Source organism: Rhagoletis pomonella, unplaced genomic scaffold (assembly GCF_013731165.1).
Source record: "Rhagoletis pomonella isolate Grant_MI unplaced genomic scaffold, Rhpom_1.0 Rhpom_scaffold_00002, whole genome shotgun sequence".
NCBI lineage: Eukaryota > Metazoa > Arthropoda > Insecta > Diptera > Tephritidae > Rhagoletis > Rhagoletis pomonella.
The window spans coordinates 63,324,998-63,349,334 of record NW_023458556.1 but is presented as its reverse complement, the minus strand read 5'-3'; the positions used below and the strand labels follow the sequence as shown (position 1 = coordinate 63,349,334).

Genomic DNA, 24,337 nt, shown 5'->3' with positions numbered 1-24,337 from the left:
ATGCAGCAGATGAAATTCTGAGAATTTACCAGTATTCGCTCTCAAAGAGACAAGATACCCATAGAAGTAAGAGAACGCAAAATTCGCAAAAATTTGCAGCCTACGAAACAGCTGATTACTTCCACAGTTGCCACTGCAATTTATTTTCTGCTTGGGACATTTTTCCGGACGGATTTTATTGCAATACTTTTGCAATCGAAAAACCGTTTTAAAATACGAATTAATTATATCTGAATTAAAAAGTAATATCACATGGTGACGCATTCAAACAAAAGAGAATCTCCTCCAAACACCCATCATTGATCCAAAAAAAATTTATGGATATAGCTACAAATGTAGCCTTAAAATTATAAATTTTTCTTATCAACAATCAACCTATCAAAACCGGCAACTTCAGAAAAAAAAATTTCAGCATGCTGCAGTTTAATCTATTTTGGTATATTGAAAGGAAAATTATGGCACAAACGAAAAATGCCAGACGGTAACCATTGTCAGCACACACTAAAGTAAACAAACTGGAGATTAATAGCAAACTAACGAGAAATAAACTCAATAAACGTTTTGCTTAATAAATTTTCTCACTTTTAATAAAATTTGTAACAAATAACTCAAAAAGGCCATATTTTCTTTTGTTTATTTACAAACATGTGTTTGTGATCAGCTGATTTTCTTACTTGCAAGTTTTCGCAGGGAAAAATTTTTCCAGCAGAAATTTGCAGCTCTCTATCACATTTTGCTCTCTCAATTTCCCCTACCTTGCAAGTTTTTTGGGTACGAGAACGGAAAACCAGTAAAAGTTTTCTAAAATTTTAGATAGTTTTGCGAACGAGTACACTCCTTTTATTTCGCCGACTTCAAATTGAGATAAAAAGGGAATTGGTAACCAACTTTTTGGAATCCTTTATTTGATCAGCTTAATAAAATGCTGTTGGTCCGAATCCCATCACCTCCAACTTTTTGAAATTTGTTGCACAGTGTATTTTATATTCACCATTTATGGTCATTGAATTTCTTATGGCATTGCATTACAGTGCACTACAAAGTTTATTGGTTCTTATCATAGTATAAATTCAGACCTGTTAGTCATAAAACTATTTATAACAGAGCACAAGATCACAAATACGATTGATAATTATAAGTAATACTTATAAACATTTTTTCAAACTTACATATAGAAGAGCAGCATTTACGAGCAGCCAACCAAGGATAGAAATTGGGATTTACATTGAAACTATAATATTGTATTTATGAGTTATTGATAACTATGGTGATAAACTTTTGGGGAACAAGTGCCTATGAATGATTGCATCACGTTGGAGAGCTAGCTAATTGTATATACATACATACCCAGTCGGAAAAGTAGTAATGCATTACATGCGTGATATGTAATAAAATGTATGTATTTCTTATGAGTTGTCGATTATATTACTGCTAACTATGTAATCAGCATTCTAATGTATTCAAAAAGTTCCAAAAATTTCGAATTAAAGCACATTCATTTCTCGATACTAGGTAATGCAAAATCGAATGCCCCACTTTTCTTAGGACATCGCCCTGGGGAAAAAATGTATTTTCGAATATGAAAAGGGTTGTTTTGCTGATTATTTTTTCGATTACTATACATTACATTTTCCCACTGGGTATGTATGATGTGAAACTCTTAATTTCAGTTAGAACGTCAGTTAGTTCTAGAAATTCATGTAGGATAATAAGAATAAACAAAAAAAATATATAATAATGTGTATAATTCTGTCAAAAGTAATTACAAATATTTTAAATACAAACTAACCTTATCAGACTCTTCTTAATCACAAGTCACTCTCCAGTCCAAATCATAGTAGGTACGTTATTCTGTAAGCCAGATGGCCCTGATCCACTCGCATTCATACACATATGGTACCTCATTGTGGCTGGCTGTGTGGCATTAAGGTAGGGGTGGGTGGTGACTGGTGATTGTTCACTGGTCGTGTGTTATTCCTCTCCAACGGTGCTTTAGGCCAGCAGCAGTTTGTTTGAGTGTCGTTGCGATGGCGCTGACCTCGTTGCTGCTACAATTTTTATATACATATATATGTAGGTACTTAAGCATGTATGTACATATGTACATGTACATATATGTACATAGGTATGTATTAGATGATATGTCAGCACGTTTGAATGTTCAATATGCGGTATATATTTGCTACTAAGGTTGTTGTTTTTGCCGTTGAGATGGTGCGCAGTTTTGTTTAGTTGAAGGTTTCTTGTTGTATGTACCCTGCAGCGAAATTTAGGGACAGTCTGGCAAAGCGCTAGTTCCGCCCTACAAATTTCAGTACTGTCTCTGAACTACTGCAAAAGGGATGCAGAGCTGAACGGTTGAAACTCATATGTTGCTAGTTGCGGTGTCATCAATGTTAGTCATCCTGGTCATGTGAAAGCTGACAAAAGATGCACATATATACCATACTATAGTATTTTTTTGATTTCCTTAGACCCTAAAACTAATAACAAACTGTTTTCGATTATTTAATAGTATGTAATACTCTAGTTAATTGGGCAACTGCTAAAATATTTCCAAAAAAGTCGTTACTGGTAACATTAATGTCATTTTTATACATATATGCGTACGTATAAAAATGAATGCAAGAATAACCATAAAATTTAGTTAAGTTACACTTAGCAGCAAAAGTCTGCGTACACCATTTCTTTTTTAAATATTCACAGTATATTGGCAGTTAAAATTTGTTTGTTATTATTTTATAAAAATATGAGCATGCTTAAAACAAAATCATATATGTAAACCGTGTTTTAAAACTTTATACAAAACAAAGTTAAATTTAACGATTTTTCATCAAAATGTTGGACCTGTTAATCAGATTTGAAAAAGTAAACAAAAGTGGTAAACAATCTCACTTTGAAATGGCGGTGCTATTGATATGAACGATACTGCACATACGTAAATATATCATCCCACAATGTTTAGCTATGCAGTGATTTTTTTTTTTTAATTTCTAATGTTTTCCATTTTAAATATTTTTCGTTAAGTTTTTATTTAAGTACTATGTCTCATACTCTATAAACCATTTAAATTCAAATTTCTAACTGTGCTGCAAACTTGACAGAACTCTAAAAACTGTCTTCAAATTTCAAACTTTTTAATCAGAGATTTTTTTTATAAATATTTCGGGTATTCTGTTTAGTGGCCCATCAAATTTTAGTGAAGTAAAGGGTAATCTTGCATCTTAAACGAAAATATTTAAATAGGAGAATACCTTCAAGTCGTGCGTAGAAAGAGCGCGATTAATTATTCTAAAATTTAATGGGCTATAGAACTGCATATTTATAAACTTTGAATTAAAACCCAGTAGAACTTGGGAGCATCGTACGATTGCTCGGTGAGTACTCCCTTGGGAGTATACGAATACTCCCCATTGCTCCCTATGCTTCTGTGTATAAGCATGTAATTTTGTATACTCCCTTTAACATTGGATGTCCTAGGAGAGGGAGTAATCCCTTTTACCTCCTAAACGAGCAATCGGGGAGCACACACAGAATTATCATCCCACAAACCTTCTAATGGAGCCATACGGGAGTACTCCCATAGTTACCTCCCAGAAACCTCCCAAAAAGACAACAAGGGAGTGCACATAGAAAACATCCCATATACCTCCCGAACGAGCAATAAGAGAGTGCTCCCATTAGAGGCATCCCGAAAGCCTCCTATAGGAGTAATAAGAGAGAAATGATAACGAACATTTTAAATTAGCCAAATAGATTTTGCTATTTATTAAATTTTTTATTTAACTTTTTAATCACGTGCATTTGTGCTAATTTTACAAGACCTTAACAGATATAAGTACGAGATCAGATAAAACATAAATGATACGTCTTACATAATTGCTTAATTTTAGAATTATATTGCAGAGAAATCATATGAAAGTAAAACGTAATAATAACAAAACGGTAAGATAAGATATGCACATATAAGTATGTACTCGTATATGATTTCCTGGTTGTCAAGGATGCTTGCCTGGTCAGGAATCCACCAAGCGGGGAAATTGTGAAAGTGACTTTTCTTATCTGATATCTTTGTCACCCATGCGATGTTTAAACCCGGGGGTCCCACTTAAATGCAAACACTAATTTGCGCAATCTGAAAGGTATTTAACGGTATATTTGTAAGTAATACAATGCTTAAAATATTTAAACAAAAGTTGAGGTACATACCAACGGACTTTTATTAAAATCTGTGTGCTATCCAAATTAGATTACTGTGTCCTCCTTATGCGCCTATAAGAAATATTTTCTGTTGTTTTTTTTTTTCTATGATAAATTTTTTCGAAAACACAAAATTTCTTTTGAACGAGGTGCGTATTGCTCTCCTATCAATCAAAAAGAAGACTCTTGGATTTCTCGCTTAGGAGACATCACTTTTTAATCCTAAACGAGTAATAACGGAGTACAAAACCGACAAATCTCGCTTATTGCTCCCAAATCATGCCTCGGGGAGTATTATTTCGTCCCTCGCTTAGGAGATCTCCTATTTGATTCCTAAACGAGTAATAAAGGAGTAAAAAACCGACAAATCTCCCTTATTGCTCAGAAATCAGGTTAAGGGGAGTACTCTTTTATTCCTCACATAGGGTGATCTCCCTTCAGGTTCTAGTGGGAATCTACTAAATTTCCAACACAGTTAGAAATAGAATAGGTAGAAATTGAATTTATTTGTTTATGTTATAATACATATGAGCCATCCTTAAATAAAAAATTTACGAAAAAATATTTCGCATGAAAACCATTGTGAATATTCAAAATTCTATATATCTTTAATTCGATGCCGGAGAGCCTATTACTACGTTTATACGGACAGAATAATCGACTGAATTGAAAGCGCATTGACACCGTACACATTTCGCTCTAGTGTTTATACTTACGGCTTTATATCGGCATCAAAGTAACCGTCTTCAAAAGCAAACAAAATAAGCTGTTTTCATTTGACATTTTATAAGTTAACATAATGGAAAGTGATAAAAATCTAATTTTATTCGGCATTATAAAATCGTGGCAAAGAAAAAGAACGATTATTGTTAATCAGCTTTTAAATACTGATGCGATTATTTGGAATTTGAGCGGAACAGCTGACCTCCAATTCGCTTTGAGTGAGAGCGGTGTTTATACACCGATTGAAATGGACTGTGAGCCAAAACACTTCGCTATTTCAAAGCGAATTGAAATTCAGTTTATACATATGTTTTGAATCGCGGCGAAATGAATTAAAGCGACTTATGCATGCGTATAAACGTAGTATATGTGTTACGTTTCAATGAATTTAATACAATTTAGAGCTGAGCTATCACAAATAAGCACTAAATATAGTACCGTTTTTCTCATTGTTTGAAACGACTTAGTTTAGATTTTTAATTATAAGTATCCCAGAAATACCCATTATAGATATGTAACAAATATAAATTATTTTTTAAGAATAACGGTTTTAGAAAATGAAGGAATAACTGACACTTTATGTTGCTAATTTTAAAGCACAGTTTACCTCAAAAAGGAAATTAGTGCAAATCAAATAGCTCTTTAAACATAACATGAAATACATATTTTTTATTTACAACCAGCTCAAAACTAACCAAGTTTTTTCAAGCCCGAAGGTAACCCTTTTTGAACTATCTAGGAACTCTTGTTATATGAACTGTCTCAGAGCCATCTAAGCCACAGTTAGCTCATAACAAGTTCAAAAGTTCTGCAGAGGGCGACAATTGTCACTTCGTGTTAAAAAAGATAAGTGAAAGTATTGAGTTGGGATATATGAAGAACCAGTACCGTCCCGTTTCAGGCTAGCTCAGCGCAAGTTCTAAACCAGTTTGATTTGCTGCAGGGTTGTTAGTACGAATGCAAGTATGTATGCATTAAAATGTTTATATATATGTAACTGTGTGCATGCCGTCGTGCACATCGTTCAGGTGAAATAGCAATGCAATCAAATAGGGGTTGCGGTGGAGCATCTGAAATGAGCGCACGAAATGTTGGGTGTACGTTGATTGCAAAGCCATAACAACAGCAAGACTTGAGTAAATATAGTCGACTAGTTAATTTTCAATTACATACTTGATACCCTGCATTGATGTTATTAAAAAAATTTGTAATAATGGTAGTGACATTGGTAATGGTTGTGGCAATTATAATTGTAATGGTAATGGTAATAAAATGGTAATGGTAATGATGGTGATAATGTATAAGGTAACGGTAACGGTAATTTGAATGTTAGGTAGTAGTAATGGTAATGGTAAAGGCAGTGCCAGTGGTAATTTTAACGGTTATGGTCGTTGGTGGTCAAGGTAACGGTAATGGTAACTGTAATGAAAACGTTAAATGTAATGGTAGAAGGAACCGTAACGGTAACGGTTACGGTAAAGGTAACCGTAATGGTAGTTGTAATCATTAGTAATGGTAATGGTAATTGCAACAGCAATGTGAATGGTATTGTTAAGGTTCTAACAAATCTAACACATTTTTTCTAAAATTTTAGAAAACGTCAAACGAATTTTCAACTGAAATATGTATCTGATGGACCGAATTTTTTTTGTGTGTAGGGTATGTTTAAATGAGTATACAGAATACAGCACGTTTTGGTGTAAATAAAGGAGAAAAGCAAATGAATAGCTCATGAATATTTTATCTGCCATCAGGGACGTCAATGCTCATTCGTACTACATACATAAATAAGTACTACACCTGTATACATACATACATAGCAACGCATACAAATTCATATTTAATACTGATGACAGTGCAGAGAGCCTTGTGTAACGATTGTATTTGAGTTATTTGAGAATATGCATAGAACTCATTAAGAATGCCTTAGGGTTTATGTATGAAGTTTTAGAAATAAATTCGAAGACTTGAGCCTGGATGTAAAGTCCAGTGTTGTTACACAATGGGGAGGGACCTACAGTTTTACGCCGACTCCGAATGGCGATTTTATTTTTATGAGAAAGTGTTTTTCATGGCAGAAATACACTCGGAAAGAAACTTTGTTTTTTATTTATTGTTGTTGGGTTCAACCCGGCTTGAGCCCAGGCCCTGCGGAGTGGTAGCGCGCACTGCTAACCACTACACAACATACATACATATAAGTATGTATATCTGAAAGTGAGTCAGCTAAAGCAAGGAGCGAGCGAAACAGGGAAACCATCCTTCTCAAGAAACTTCACGAACGATGTTTTAGAATAAGGAATTTTCGGTTTAACGAATCATCAAAATTATCTCATTGATGCTTCTTTCCCTGTAGGGAAACCGCAGACTAGGGAATCAAATTTCTAGTTCCGTACTAGGTCTTTATCGCCAAAAAGGAACTAGTCCGATAGGGACTAGTCCGATAGGAACTAGATCCCCACCAGTCCAAAATAGGCGAAAAGTGGTAATTTTAAAAAAATAATTTTTTTCAGATTTTTTCACTAGGAATTTATATCTAAAGTGACGAATTTAGAAATGGTTCGGAACTATAGAAAAAGGGATGCAGAACGAACTAGATCTTATTTGTCGAATTTAGAACTAGTTCGGAACTATAGAATAAGGGATGCAGCGGGGGGCTTGTTTACTTAACATAGATATGTGTTCGGCGGCTTTTTTGTTCAAATACGCTTCTATTCTGTGCTTCGCAGATGCTTTTTCATAGCTTGGTAATACAAAACTAAAATTTGTGTTAACATTTCAACATCTTGGGACAGTCTGGAATCTAAGAAATAACAGCGAGCACATCTGCAAACTCAGCTACAGCTAAAGGTATGTAAACGTACATTTCTTACAATCATTCAAACAAATTTAATTTCAAATTGAAAATACATTTCTTCCAAAATAACTTAAAATCGCACACACGGATGAACCAAAAAGATTGAAAAATCCAGATACTTTTTTCTTTCGTCTGTCGATGTTAGAACTGGTTCGGAGCTATAGAATTTAGGACTAGCTCGGAACTATCGAAAAAGGGATGCAGCGGGGGGGCAATTGACACTTCCTAGGACATCGCCATGTTAAATTCGCCAGTTGCTTGCATGCAAAATAGATTTATCGCGAACCAGTACTGGGTCTAAATGTACTAGAAGCGCACCAGTTCAGAACTAAAGATTTTCTCCACAGGGTTATTACGAACGCATTATTCGATATAACGAACGCTATTTGGGTTTTTAGCTGGAGCCGAAATTCATGCTTTTCTAAGCTTTTGGACGAAGAAGAGATCATGCAAGATGTAAGCTTACGTTAGTCGTCGTACTAAAAAATAACTTATTTAGAATTGGCCTTCTTATATGTAGTTCATTTTCACCGAACCTTAACTGCAGTTTATGCCTTTAGGAAAACGGAGATTACAACTCGAAGGAGGTAATTGCTTATGTTAAGTACAAGCAAATGGCCTTGCCAATCATCCCATGTTAAAATTCATGGAACTTATATGGGCTCAGTTAAGCCTTTTGTGGAAAAAGCGATACAATTTTGACCTGTCATACAATGGTGCCAAACTAATATTTTTTCAAGGAAGGCTAGTATGCAGGGACCGAAAGTAATCGTTTTTATGAAGGATTTTTATTTTAAAGTCATTGCAAAATCGTTATTTTTTATTTACATATATTTTTCCAACAATTTTTAGTCGTTATTTTTTAATTATTTTTTCGATCAAAAATAATCGTTATTCGATGATTTTTATTTTTTCGATCATTTTTAACTAATCGATATTTTTTATTATAGTATTAAGATCATATTATAACCGTTATTTTGAGATTTCATTTTTTTAGATCTTAAAAGATTTAAATCGGTTATAAAAACCCAGTCTTTATTACATTGGTTAAAAATATCGAAAACAAAATCTAAAATAGCGATTAGAGTTATGCATTAAGTGTGTTCAAAATTGCAGCAAAGAAATCAAAGTGTGAATTCTCAGCTACTTAAAACTTGTACTTTATTATACATATCTAAACTTTTTCAAGAAGTTATAAAATATATTTTGAAAGTTGGGTGAATTTTTTGTATAACATTAAAATTTTACATGTTTGTTTTTCTTAGTTGTCCATTAAATTATAAACCAGGATAATTTTTATTTGTTTATAATTACGGTATTCTTAATTGTTTATTTTCTTATGCTTAAGTTCTTTTGCCCAAAAATCTGCACTTACTTTAATTTTATATCAGCACTCCCAATCAGTCGACCGGTTATTTACCGGAGCGTAAGTTGTCAAGGGCGTAGCCAGAATCTGATGTAAGGGGGGGATAAACAGAATATACTTGTTAATTTTTTTGATATATTTATATTTAATAATTTTTACGCTAATAACGAAAGTCTCGGATTTTCAAAAAATTTTTAGATTTTTTCCTTCTGAATTATCTCGCGGTTTTCGGTAACGAGTTTTCTATGGACGCTCATAAGGTATAGTCCAGAAAGCCTTTATTCTCCTATTGTGGTTCTGAGCCAGGTTTTTACTCTACAAAGTGTACTAAACGATCGCTCCACAGTCACTGTTGTGCATAGAAAAGCGCTCAATATTAAAATACGCTTATCTATCGCTGGTAGAAATTCGTTTTTTTTTCTTTAAATAGATCTACAACTTCAACATCAAGAGGGATGTTCTTCGGACAAGTTCTCTTCCTCTTTTTTCCATAAATTGTATCAAAGAATGAGTTCACTGCCCATATCTAGATCATAGATCTGTTGAAAATGCTTCGCGTTCTTTGGTACCTTTTCACTGGAACATTTAAGTTCTACCCAGAATTGCAGCGGACGACGGTAAAGCGATCTGCGGTAAGTGAACAGCTTAACAGTTGCTGCAGTGAAATCTGTCAGAGTAAACACAATTGCGGCGCACGTCGGTTGCCATTTTGATTTGAAAATTATCATTAAAATTAAATATTTTTTTGGTACGTGCGTGTATGTACATAGATTTTCTGGAAATATGGATGAAAACATTAGCAAACTTGTGAAAATAATAAAAATTACTACAATCAACATTGTGCCGTCCCCGCTGGGCGGTAAAAATATAAATAAATTTAAATCAACCGAAAAAAGTCGGTGGTAAAACGCTGCGGCCGCAATTATAGACCATTCCATATGCCTTCGTGAGTTTTAATTTTGACAGCGGTTAACCTTCGACCGCTTTACCGTCGCCCGCTGCAATTCTGAGTAGAGCTTTAGTCAAATACAATGGGTGCAATCTAGACAGCGAAAAACCTGGAGTATTTTCGTTGGAAAAGCGTAGTTGTAAAGAGGCCGTTAGTGAATCCAACTCCTGGATCTGCTGTAATCATACGGGATTTTTTAATTAACTCCGTAGTGACTCCTTCTGCATTCTTGCGATCATTCTTAACCACCTTTAAAATATTTATAAAATATCTAATCGCTAACGACACTGTTTGGGAAAGTCGTGTTACCTTTTTCTTAGTGTAACGACAAAGCTAAATGGTTATTTCGCGAATTTTTTTACTTTTCAAAAATTTGATATTTTACAAAATTACAATGGATGCAAAATGCAATTATTCAGTTCTGGGGGTTAGCTGGAAATCTTTCTGAACCATCCAAATGCAGATACTACATATAACGTTTAAAAGTTTGTTTTAAGTACGAATAATGACCAAAATTATATCACTGGGCAAATAAATTCAATTGTCTCAATTTCTACCCGCTAACTATGTATTCTACTGAGAGAGGGAGAGATTCACATCATCAAAGCTAAAATCTAAAACTATTGATTTTTTTCTGTCCATCAGGTGCTTTCACCCCCATCCATCTGACGATGCAGTACAGAATACAACACAAAAACTACAACTATTAGCACTAATACTAAAATAAAAAAAAATAAAAATCCCCTTAATGGTTTTGCTGGCGGTGGTTGTTTGTTTGCGAAGCGTCGTGCTGCAGTTGAGGAAAAGTGATGGTAAAAAGCTGATACCATAGAGCAGAATTAGTCAGACCAACTTTGCGCCAACTGGCAAACGACGGCAGCCCACAGAGGCAAAAACAACAACACCAAGCAGCTAACATCAGCAACCCCCATGCGAGGCCACAACAGAGGATACCGAGAATTTATCACAGAAACATCAGAAATTCAGAAGAACTTTGTATATAATGTAAATAAGTAGCATATACATATACATACACACATACATACATTCATAGTATATGTATATATAACTATTTACTAGTCGTATATAAAACGAAAGTTATGTATACACATGTATACTCTTATGTACAAATATGCTGTATATAATAGCTGAAAAGAGAATCGGCCAAGGCAACATAAAACTAGCAACACTAATAACAACAGCAACCACTATGCACAATATGTATCTTCTACTGATGACTGCAGTGAAAATCATTTCGGCCGAGTACGCACTTGTTAGGGCGTCTATATGTAGGGTAGCAGTGCTGGGGTGGGTGGTAGTCGCGCAGGTTGTTGCCAAGGCAGAGACATAGGCGGGGATCACATCGAGAAGTGAGCACGTATGTATGTACATACCTATTTTTAGTGTATCTGAAGACTACTACTTGTTGTACGAAATAACAAATTCATAGATTTTTTCTTAGAAAGCGAGAAAATCCAATTAGAGCAGCAAGCTGAGGGATAGAATTCACCTGTCGTAATTGTCGTTATTTCCACTAACACATTCCTGCTATTAGATGTATGTGTGCCTGAGGGGGTGGAAAGACGTTTGTTGGATGGTTGTCAAGGCCTGATGCCGTGACTGTTAGTGCGGTGCGTCATTTGGCAGAGGGTAAAATTGTGAAATCCAAAATTGGAAAAAATGAGCCAGCAGAAGAGGCAGTCACTTACTCATACATTTTTTTTTATATATATATGTACATACATTTGTATATAATTATGGATAATGATGAACTCTTAGATAAGTCTGTAATTTATGTATGTGCAGGGATAGATATATACATACATTATTAGTGAAAATTATTGGAATATTTCCTCACTTTTTGAGTTAACGTAGAAAAACGTGGTAAGCCGCATAGTATAAATACATACACATGTAAGTAGATAGGTATGTATATTAGACCACATCACAAAAAAAGATCAATTTCTTCCAAGCGATTGATTGTAAACGCTTACTATGCCAGTATTTCAGAAAAGTAAAAATTATTTTTTCGACCCCCAGTGAAATCAGCTAAACTGGTTTTTTCTATATCATTGTATTCGATGTCCGATACACCGTTGCAAAGTTATTAAGAAGGCCTACATATTTTCCTCAGTAAAGATTATCCCATTGTGCCAAAAAAAAGTTATATTTTTTTCTAAAAAGGTATCCTGTAATCAAAATTTCTGGTATATGTTAAAAGTTCTATATACAGTCAGCATCAAAAATATGCATACCCTAACGTCTTTGCGATTTTATGTATACACACGTACATATTTTCCATACCAACCTTCCAGCCCAATTTTTTGATTCGTTAGCCCACCCTTAGTTTAAAAGTTACAACAAAATCCAATTTTTTAGAACTAAAAATTAATACTTGTGAATTTCAGTATTTTTACACCCAACCTTTTTTTCGTTAGCCCACCCTTAGTTCAAAAATTATAATTTTAATTTCAATATTTTTACGCCCTCATTCGTTAGCCCAAGGTTAACCTTACGTTATCCCAACCTTTTGTTTGTTAGCCCAACCTTAGTTCAAAAGTTATGAAAAAAAACAAATTTTTTTTTATACTAGATATTTCACATTTGTGAAATGCAATTTTTTTATTTTTTCGTTCAATTGCCAAAGGTAAGGCCAAACTTTTCCTTAGCCCACCCTTGGTTCAAAATTGATAACAAAAATTAATTTTTTCATATTAAAAAATAATTTTAAAACTATTTAGTAGTTTCCCTTAAACTGGAAAAAGCCTTGAAAATTTCGAAAAACTCAAATTTTTTATTGAGATGTCAGGATTTGTATGAAATAGAAAACCGGTTTGTTCGATAAATCGATATTCGAAAAATCAAGATTTCAAAAAACGCCTATAAATATCCAGAAAACCCGGTAGAAACCGGTTTGGAAAACCGAGTCAGTCACCTTAATATGTACATAAGCAAATAAGTCGCAGTCTCAGCCAAAAGCACTCATTTGAGCGCTAGACCTATAGAAAATCGTTTAGTGGTAACCCTAAATGGCGCCACCGACGGACCTAGTGGCTAAAAACATAGCGTTACAACTGCCGCGAGACTTTATGCCTCGGGTTAGCTTGGACTTAGGACGTATGGTCACAGTGGTAAAGCGTCATCCTTGGCAGTACGAATAGTCTGTGTTTATTCCCACATGAGTTTCGAAAGGTCAATTCGACTATTGGGAATAAAACAGGGACGTGAACCGGTTTTGAACCGGAAAACCGCTTTTCTCTATTAATTAACTGAACCATTAACGGAACCGAAATTTTCCACAAATGTTTGATCCGAACCGAAAACCGAACCACTTTCTGTAAAGGTTTAAAGGTTCGTTTCAAACAAATTTCAATAGATAAATGTACCCACTTTTTCTTCATTCTGTTAAACATGGTAATACCTACCAGGTTTTTTTACAATGTGACAATATCAAATGTAAAGGCAGCCCATCTCACTTGACCCTTAACCTTGCGCGTTGTTGCACTTGACACTTGACACTTAAATTTGCGCCTTATTTTTTTGTTTTTCGAACCGTTGAACCGAACCGAAACCCCGGTACAAAGACCAAAAAAACCGCTTTGACGAACCAATCCAAAAGTGCAACAACGGTTCGAACCGCTGAACCGAACCGACCAAATTTTTTATCCGGTTCACGTCCCTGGAATAAAACGATCTGCTCACGTGTCATCAGCAGACAGAATACGGAAACGTACGCACGGTTGCAGCGTTGCAAATCCTAGACAACTTATTTCATGCGGCAACAAATATTTCTTGCGTTCATTTGTGGTCTATATTTGTAATACAAGATTATTGGTCTTCGCCAGAACCAAAGTACATACCTGAATCGCGATCTGAGTAATGGTCAGAGTTGACACATAAGTTGTTATGTTGACACAAAAGGTGGTTATGCCCTTGCAAGTTAGGCATATTTCAATCTGCAGCAGTCCCAATTTTGCCATGCGAGATGATATAATAGAGAGTCCTGAAAGTATCCTAACTACTAATATAGACTTTTCCCTAAGGAGTGCCAGCACATTATTGGCTTTGTAGGATTGAGTACCATCTTGGCAGTCGTCTAAGCTGCTAGGGCAACTCCATTGTTTTAAGTTGCAGTGCCTTATCTACATATGTACATATTAGTGGTGGGCAGTATCGATCCCAAAAGTACTCAGAACTCGATTCTCCAAAGGATCGACAGCACCAGATTTTTTAAAGTATCGATACTGAGTACTCCAAAGAAGTCAGTGCTCACAAAAGAACTCGAAAGTATTCAGTACTCAAAAAAAGGAACTCGAAAGTAGTACTCAGAACTTAAAAGAACTCGAAAGTACTCAGTACTCAAAAATACTCTGTTCCAATAATATTAATTTGAATAAAATAATGCCAGCTTGTGAGATTTCTAAACTAAGTATTGAAATATTACCAACATGTGTATATAAAAAGCGCCATATATATAAATGGATCCCGTTAGGATATAATTTGAAAGTCTAAAAAGCAAATTTATATTGTAGGCAGTCAAGATCGGTAGTTAGCACATAAGTACGTGGGACTGGTCTCAAGGCTTTAAAGTTATTTAAGAGTTCAAGGCAAATGTTATTCATGGGCAAGTAAGCTTCCGCATAATCTGTGACAACCGGCCCAATATGAAAAGTAAATCAGTTTTTTTACATCATAGAGAGAAGGTTTTAGATTACTAAATTTTATGCCCCCTCCGAAAGTCGATTTGCGTTATGAGAATCTTTTTAATGGCAGAAGTACATACGCTCCTATGGAGAGGCGACCGCTAGGTATTAGAAAAAAACCCTTTTCCGAATGTTACTTGTACTAGAAATCGAACCTGAGTCCTACCTGGTTGGAAGTACGTACCTCTAACCAATCGGCTACAGCGGCCAGCTTCACAACTAAGTATGTACTTCAGCTACTTAGATAAATTTGGATAAAACTGAGATAAACAGACAGCTGATAGTCCATTCTTTATTCCAAGCCTATTCTATAGATTTAATCGTTATCAAAATGGGACCCTTGCCGAAAGCTAACCAATTTCATAAGGAATCCCAGCAAGTGTAAAAAATTCATTGATTCAGAATCCATAATGCATCGCCGGGTTGTCCGATGCAGTTTTATGAATTCTCAAACTTGGTTCATTTGCATATTGTGAGGAAGCCACAGCAATCTATTGTTTTCTTTGACTTCCTGCTGTCATTTATTTTCTTCCTTCGTGTCACTGTCACCGAAAGATGGACTACGTATTGGCTCAAGGATTTTGGCAAGAATTCAAGAAACTTCATGCAAATGTCAGCGTTAGCACAAGAAACAAGTTTGCTGTTTGCGAGTGAAATTTTGCACACTTATGTATATATGTATGTAGATTTATGTGTTAGAGTATGTGAATTGCCACCCAACTAACCGAAAATGTTATGAGCTTTTGAATTGCAAATTTTAAGTCAATACGAAAATGGTTTATGAAACACTTTCGACAAGTACAAATCTTACTAAATCCAAAGTTTCCAACTATAATTGTAATGGTAGTGATTAAGGTGAAGGTAATGTTAATGGTGATGGCAATGCTGCTGTTTATGGCAATGATAATTGTAATGGCAATGATGAAGGTAATGGTAATGGTAATGGTAATGATAATGGTAGTGCTGATATTAATGGTAATGGTAATTATGAAGGTAATTGTAATGGCAACAGCATTGGTATTGGTAATGGTGATGATAATGGTAATGCCGATGTTGATGGCAATGATATTTGTAATATTAACGGAAATGATGAAGGTAATTGTAATGGCAACAGCATTGGTAATGGTATTGGTAATGGTGATAGTAATGATAATGGTAATTGAAGTGGTAAATGTAATGAGATAATAGTAATGGCAAAGGTAATGGCAATAGTAATTGTAATATCATCCATTTCGTGGTTGGCTGGGTGCAGTTTTCTACACATATTTATGTACATATGTACCCACATATATTCCACAAAAGTGTGTGTACCCTCTACACAGTTTGTTGGCAATTTCATCTGCAAGGATTATGCAACAAAGTTTCTGCTGCCATAAAACGTTTTGCGACAATTTTTATTGGTGCAACATTGCACATTGCAGCAGCAATAAATTCTGAAATATCTCGCAAATTCTTCCGTTCCGATTGTGCGCGCCCCAGCACGCTCGTCCCTAACGTCCCCATGCGCGGCACATATCGAGCTACATACATAGATGTCGATGAAAGTTGTCGACGAATCGCACAAGCAAAAACGCCTAAATGCAAGCCAAACATTGCGCAACTCAACTGAACAGCACTGAAAGTTAGCTGAGCTACAAATATCCGCAGGCGAATGAACCAACGGAGACAAGAGTCAAGGTAAAGCAGTATACTAAATATATACTCACACAAGTACATACGTATGCACATAACGTTGTCAGATTAGTGTAACGTGGAAATGTGACGGCTGTTTTCTGTTGTTGGTTGGGGGAAATGCAGTAGCTGCAGATTGCAGTTTTTGGAATTTTCTCAAATTGCAAATGCGATAAGTTGGCACAAAATTGTTGCCAGAATACATTTGAGAAGGCGTACCCTTGCCCGCGCCGAACAACCCTTTTCATGGCCCCACATCAAGTAATTTGGTCTGACTTGACTGCTGCATTCGCAACGAATACATAGGGTATATATATCTCGCAGATACACATATTTTGGGACGATTACTATACCTGAGTATGTATGAATGCGTGCATATGTATACATATATGCAAAGTCACACATTGTATATGGATATACAGGTGTGGTCATAAAAGCAGCAGCTATTTGATGTGTACTCCACTGAAAGTGTGCAGCATTTTTTGTGTATCTTTGTTTACCAATGTAGTGATCGAAATTACGGAAAATTTAAAACTACTCTATAAATCAGTACATCCGAGCGGCATAAATTGACTTCAGCGAGCAAAATATTCGACTCGTTTTGAGAGCTTAAAGCCTTACTTGTCTGTTCTTGTTTGGCGCTGTAACCAAAAATCTTGCCAGTCGTTTCTCTTCTGTGCTCACTTATGCACACTTATGACTTCCTCTTCCTATTTTTCCAGAATTGTTATATGGATTGTATATTTTCAGGAGCTGGAGTGTTTTTCTCCATTTGCACGACATATCGAACCAGCAGAGCCGCTGTATTTTATATCTATGTCTATATCTTTTAAAACTGGTACAGCTCATCGTTTCATCGTCAGCGGTGTTCACCAACTCTGACGCACAAAGGCTCGAGTAGGTGAGGTCCTATAAACCGTCAACATTGAGTGCCGAAGTACGAATGCCTCAACTATTTGCTTGATGAGAGGATATAAAAAGTTTTTGGGGTGAATCCTAAAGAAGTTACAGTCCTCTACCAGATGTATATATGTTTGCCAAACGGCGTCGTTCCAGCTAAGTAAACCCCACGGTCGTGAGAACGATTATTGAAAGAAGTCGTACGATTGAATTATTCTGTCGGAAATTTCTATTGGTATCGCATGGCTCGGCGAGGTCCTTCCTTATTCTGACGGAGCTACGGGTTATGCTTTTTTACGCAGCCATATTAGTTTAGCGCGGATACCAAATTCAAACACGTTGGCGTATAGAGAACGAGCTATTGAATGCGGATTTAAAATCGACCAAGAGATGGCGTGAGGCAAACCTCATCTCTTGGACTTTTCCATAATTTTTCGTATTGTGAATATCAAGTCCATGGCAAATTTATTGGGTCTGAATCAACCATGAATAAGGGAAAATCATTTCATTGACGCTGTGCTTTAGCCTTTCATACAATACGCTCGACGAGGATTTGTATAGTTTAAGAGGCGCATAACGCGGTAGTTCGCATATCTGGCAAAGTCACCTATTGTGGATTTTGGGTATACTTACATAAAAATCATTCGCCAGACAGGCGTTTATTGGACAATACCCTCCATAAGTGTTGATGCATGCACCTTACCAACTCTTAGCCACCGTACTTGAATAGCTCAGATGGCAGGCCGTCAGCTACACGAGCTTTGAATGTTTTATCAGCAGGGGAAAATCAATACATACATACTTCATCGTAACTAATCAAGTGCTGAGCCGTCGATTCCGCTTTCCTAAATTCTAGGCTCGGGTTCATCTACTCCTGTGGCTTCATACTGTTACCATACAACAGGGTGGAGAAGTGTTAATATTATTGAAGAGTACTTTCGCTAGGCGAAGGTGTTAGCTTTCGATTGCGATTGAAGCCTTTCGACTTTGAACTTTCCTTTTTCCTGCACACTGGTGAGTGCGTATCTTGCCGGCAACAAGATAATGGTCCGAGCCAATGTTTGGTCGTTGAATCGCACGTACGTCTGGTACAGCACAAATCAGTCGTCCTGGAGTTGGTTTCTTGTTTTTAATCAGGATACTCCCATCCCACTTTGTGAACCATTATATGCTAATCTGACGCTGCGAAACACCATATTTCGGCACCCGGGAGAGTCGATCAACCTTAAGTTTTGTTGTGGAGGTTGAATTTCTCGACCCTGGTATTGAAAGCTCCTACTATGAATTTAATATCGCATCAAGGGCAGCATTCGTAAGTAAGATCTAAACTTTCATAAAAGAGATCTTCGTACGCCTCGTATGTTTCTTTCGTCAGACATAGTCGCAAAAGAGCAAGATATTGAAGAATCTCGTTTTTATGCGCTACTTACATGGTAAATGTAGTAAATGCCGCACTGCTAGGTCCCGTGCGTTGTCTACCTTGCTTCGCACATCATATTTTTTTTGGATGGCAGTGATGTCAGCCTTTGTCCTCGCGAGAATATCAGTCAGCCGGGCAGAGGTACCCTCCCCATTACAGGTTCGGCGATTGGCGCTGCATGCCTCCAATCGCCGTAGTCGGCATCATAAGAAGGAGGACTCATCCGAGGCTTTCTGTTATATTTCATTAGTAGTTAGTTGCACGTGGTGGATCCAAAATTCAGCGCACAACCAGTACCTGGGTCAACTTCATTCTGCATATGCGCATTAGTTAGGGGGTAATCCCCAAATTAGTCATTGCATCGAAGAAGCAGCTTCTCTTGGTGGAACCAAGAGGGATCTAACGGATGACTAATCGACAGATCCCAGGATATTCTCCAAGGTTTGAAAGACTATAAGAATCTGATCGTTGACGTCTATTATATTTTTAGGCCCAAATTATTCATCATCTGAGTCGGTACTTACTTATGTGAACAAAACTGTATATAAGTTATTCATGGTGCTTAAGCGCAAATGACAGAAAAAAGTAAAAGAAAAAGTAACAATAACATTAGCAATTTCAATAGTAGCAAGCATTTATTTTTTGGTGGTTTCGTTTACCTTCCATTGGTTGCCGTGGCGACGTTGATTTTGTAGAAGTTTCGCATCAACTGAATACGGGTGATTATTTGTAGTTAGTAAGCCATATGTGGATATACATATGTACATATACATATGTACATATTTATGTAAGTACGTAAGTATGTATATGCACGTATGTACAAATAAACAAACATGCATACATACATACATATGTATACACATGAATTAAATATGCAGATATCAAAGATATACGGGCGCTTCAGGTGCTTCTACCTGGCTTCATTGGAGGAAGTACGATTGTCGAGCGATTTAGAGCAACGACAGGTGGTAGCGCTACCAACGCCATTACCTTAGCAATCGCTATCGCCATTTCCAGCGTCAACGTCAACGTCAGAGTCCACCACCCTCACCGTGCGCCGGTGCTGTGCAAGTGCTGTATGTATATGTGCAAAACATTGGAATACTTAGTTGCATACATTAGACTGTATCAGAAAAAAAGCTGGCCGGGCACCGACCAGATTTTAATACCTACCACCTTAGTGCAAAGAAGTTAAAGCTGGCCAAAAATCTTTAAGATTTTCTATGGACGTATTTCGATTGGATGGGAAGTTAAATTTGATTTGTTTTTTTTTTGCGGGTGGTCGCCTTTTGTAATTTTTCGACATATCTTCGTCATTTACCGTTGGATCTTAAGTTATGATATTTATATCAGTGTTTTTGTCTTTGATGAGAGAATTTTTTGTTCCAAAGTTCATCGACCTCGACTACCCCGATCGTGTATTATTCACCTGATCACACAGTTCCTACCTCCCAAAAGTATCACTTAAATGTCAGTAAATTAAAGCTCTCCAAAAATCCTTAAACTTTTGCTAGCATATTTTGACTAGTGCAGTAAAACTATAAAAATTATATTTTTGTGCCAAATTTAGGTGTCACCGAAAAATTTAAAATGTTAGGTTAGGTTAGGAGGGCGTGTGTGGAATATTCCATACTTTCACTCGGAGACAGAATTGTCCATTGTGAGTGCCCTCTTTTAGTGAGTGTCCCATACCTATAATCGAAAGAGTAGCTTTAAGTCATTATTCTACTGAACCAATTATTATCCCTGATAAAGCCAAGGAGATCCAAAAGGTACCCCTCCGCCACCTCGCTCAAAATGTTTAAGAAGTGTGAACCCAAGTGCTTGAGTCGCTTCGTCTGTAGACCTGGACATCGACACAGATATTGATGAATTGACTCTTTCTCATCCTCATAACGGCAGTAGAGAGTACTCGTTGGTATTCGCCACCGTTGAAGCATTGGTGCTATACCACACTGTCGTGTGATGACGCCGGCAAGGACTCCTACTGCAGATCTATTGAGTTTCAGTATGTCCCCTGTCTTATTCCTACTCAGCCGCGGCTATAATAATCTTGTGGTCTCACAGTCTTCTGGTTTGTTGCACAAGTCATTTGTCACGGCCACGGTGTACTCATTGATTTTACTAACGTGATCGCAAAACGGTGGTAGTACGGACCTATCCGCTTCTTCTATAGGCATTCTGAGCCGCATCTGGTCATGTCATCAGCCAACTCCTTCTTTTCAATATTTCTATGTCCGGGAACCCAACAGAGTGTGACGTTGATACGGCTTTTATGCCAGCCTTGTGCGACATTTCCGTACGATTCCCGACCACTATTTTAGATCCTATTGCCAACAGTGCTGCCTAACTGTCGACAAAAATAGTGGCTTTGTCTGCTGGAGATCTACTACTAAGCAAAAGACTAGTCGTCCTCTCTATAGCGTAGATCCCCGCTTAAAAGACACTGCCGTCGTTTGGTAGACGAAGTGACCGGTTGATCTGCAGGTCCTTTGAGTGGAAACCGGTTCCAGTTCTTTGCTTCATCTTTGCACCGTCAGTGTAGATGGATATACCCCGCTCTGCTACTGACAGTCCTGCATCCCATTCTTATCTGGTCGGGAACCTAATGGGTGTCTTCGCATTGAAGTCCTAAGCGTTCATTCCATTTATCCAGCCCTTTATTATTTCATTCAGTTTTGCTGCATACCCGAAATTGGTTGCCTACCGTGTTTGCAGCGGTTGCAAATGAAATATCATGTTAAGGCCGTTCCTGAGGTGCGCTACTCACTTCCCCCGATATGCCAAGGCATGTGAGTCCTTGCACTTTTCCTACTATTTTCTTGTTATTCCCATTATCTAGAGTCCTCATCATGCCAAGGACCCGTGGGTTGCAATTGGCCTGATTACTGCGGTTTACATCCCATAGGTGACGTACGGTGATAGTCCCCATTGCTTTCCAAAGGCCCGTTTGAACGTCTAGTATGCTGCTCGAGATTTCTGGGCTCTCTCTTCTAAATTCTTTTTCCAATTTAAAAAAGGTAAAAGGCTCGGCCAAAAAATTATTCTTTTTTCTAAATTGACTTGCAAAAATGCTTTATAGACTCAAGTGTGTACTGTGAACTTTTTTGTTTGCATGTAAGGTGGTATGGTCTAATGTAGTACATACATACATATACATATGTTTTTGTACTTTTGCACGTCCTTTAAATTTTGAAACATACGCATACGGCGAGGGAAATGATTCCTCAACACATATGTATTTAATGCAACGATTGAAGATACGCTGTCTGCACCACCTTCCACAAGTCCATCGGTGGCTATTCTACCACCAATTGCCTTGCCATCAGACCCTGACGAAATCAATGGAGGACATCAGTGCGCAATGAATTTGTGCGAATTCTCAACGATCAACGACGAAAACATTTATTACTCACCAACTACCACCACCCACCACCCACCACCAACCATCATCACTACAACCCACCCAATGGCAGATGACACAAATCTGGCGACGGAGCAGGCCTTAAACGAATCAAAGGCCACGTCATTGTAGGCAACCCTTATCCAGTATAATTTTACTGTATATGAAAATACATACAAATGTACTACATACATATATACGGTTAAGCAAATACAAATGCACGGGTAATGGGCATATAAAATGAGGCGTAATTTACTTGTGCGTTCCTTTCTTCTCGTGAGAGTAATCAAACACTTGTTCGCAAATCAGGGGGAGCGGAAATAGACATTAAATGAGACCACAGAATAAACAGTATACAGAAGACGCACCACATACAAATTTATTTTTCTTCGGCGGACGTAATATTACAACCCGGACCAGAGCAGAGAAGTTAACATTACGACCACTATGAATAACATGGCGACCCGGAACAGAGCAGAGGAGTTAACATCACGTCTACTATGAATAACATGAAGTTAACATCTCGCCATAAACACACATCGTGATCAGCGTTGCGGCGAGCTGGAAAAAAATGTATCAGTTGCCAAGCAGAAAAAGTATCAAAAGCAAACAAAACTGTTGTTTATTAAACTATTATTTAAAAAACAAACAATAAATAAAATTTTATAATTAAATCCATAGTTATAAAAAAAATTATATATCTTCCTTTTGTCTGCTTATTTGCATAATGAAAAACAAACTTATAGGGCCCCTAAACCACACAAAATCCTTGCGCAACCCGAGACTTGCACAAGTCAATATTGTGGAATTTACTACAGCATAAAATTGCGCAAACCTTATTTTGAAGAAACGTTGCTCAAGTAAATATGTGCAAGAAATATGAATGTGCGTTGTACATATTGATAGCTTCATCTTTAAAACGTAAAAAAAAAACTAAATTCAAAAAAATATATTTTTTTCGATATTTCGTAATGTTTTTGTGTGGTTTAGGGGTCCTATAACAGTGGCGTGTGCAAAGAAATTCCGGGTTGTGTTTCCCTTATAAGAGTTACCCAATAAACTTATAAATATCTATATATAAATTGTGAGACTTCAAATAACAATAAAAAAATATTAGCCTTTAGACTAGTAGTACTATTCATAGTTTTCGAAAATTCATTTCTGCCAGCCGAAAGTATCAAAATACGGCATTTGGGAACAAAAAAGGATCAGATATTAAAATTTAGAAAAACAGTATTAAAATATATACAATTGTACCAAAACGGCAACGCTGATCGTGATGGAAAACGTAGTTAACATCTTGTCGTCATAGCGACGATGGAATTAACATCGTCAGCCGAGTGAAAATACTGCTAAAGTAACAAAGGCAGCGCCGCTTGTGATACCCTTGCTTGCCTCACCGCTCGTGCCATAAATTCAAATTGGTTGGATAGTCGACATGCGTCTTCTGTATACTGTTTATTCTGTGATGAGACCCATCGGCTACAATTCACCAGCAGAGAAGTGCAGCCTTTGCTGTTAATGCCGTTGGTGCATATGCTCACCCCTGATTACTGAGAAGGGTTGTTTGTAGCAGGTGTAGAACGTCGGTGGCGCTTGTGTCCTTCACTTTTTACGCAAAAAACCACATTACTGAAGAAATTAGGGGTGACCAACAGTTATACGGTTGAAACCATAATCGTGTTAATTGCGCAACGGAAGTGCTATAGATTACTCTAAAAAATTATTTTTTTTTTTTGGCAAACACAATTTAGATTTTTGAGCAAATTGCACTGCCCCATAAAATATTTTTTGCTGAGGAGCCAGACTAGCTAATTCTTATAATTTTGAAACATTTATAATAGAAGGATTTGTGAGATTAGAAAGAAAAAAAAAATTAAATAAAAAACTTTTTAATATACCACGCTTTTATAAATGGACTAAAAAGTAGAAAATAATATTTCTAAGGCCCATAGAATTTGTTTTGATAACTTTTGATTTTGAAATTTTAGCAAAGGTCATTATAAACAATTTATGAGAGAGACTCGAACTTGGATCTCTTGAATGGCACGGCTGTGCTTTGTTTACTCGACCATTGCGACTATTGAAGCGATGCGAGCTACAAGGGGTGAATGAGAGAGCTCTTTTCCTAAGACTTTTGTGCTA

General features: G+C 36.7%; 1 protein-coding gene across 1 annotated transcript; it reads left to right on the top strand.

Moving 5' to 3' along the window:
* The first annotated feature begins 15,571 nt into the window (after window positions 1–15,571).
* On the top strand, window positions 15,572–22,324 carry LOC118754202 (cell wall protein IFF6-like). The gene is made up of 3 exons (XM_036489070.1): window positions 15,572–15,596; window positions 15,654–15,953; window positions 22,050–22,324. The coding sequence occupies exons 1-3, from the start codon at window positions 15,572–15,574 to the stop codon at window positions 22,322–22,324; spliced, it is 600 nt and encodes a 199-aa protein (XP_036344963.1).
* The last annotated feature ends 2,013 nt before the right edge of the window (window positions 22,325–24,337 follow it).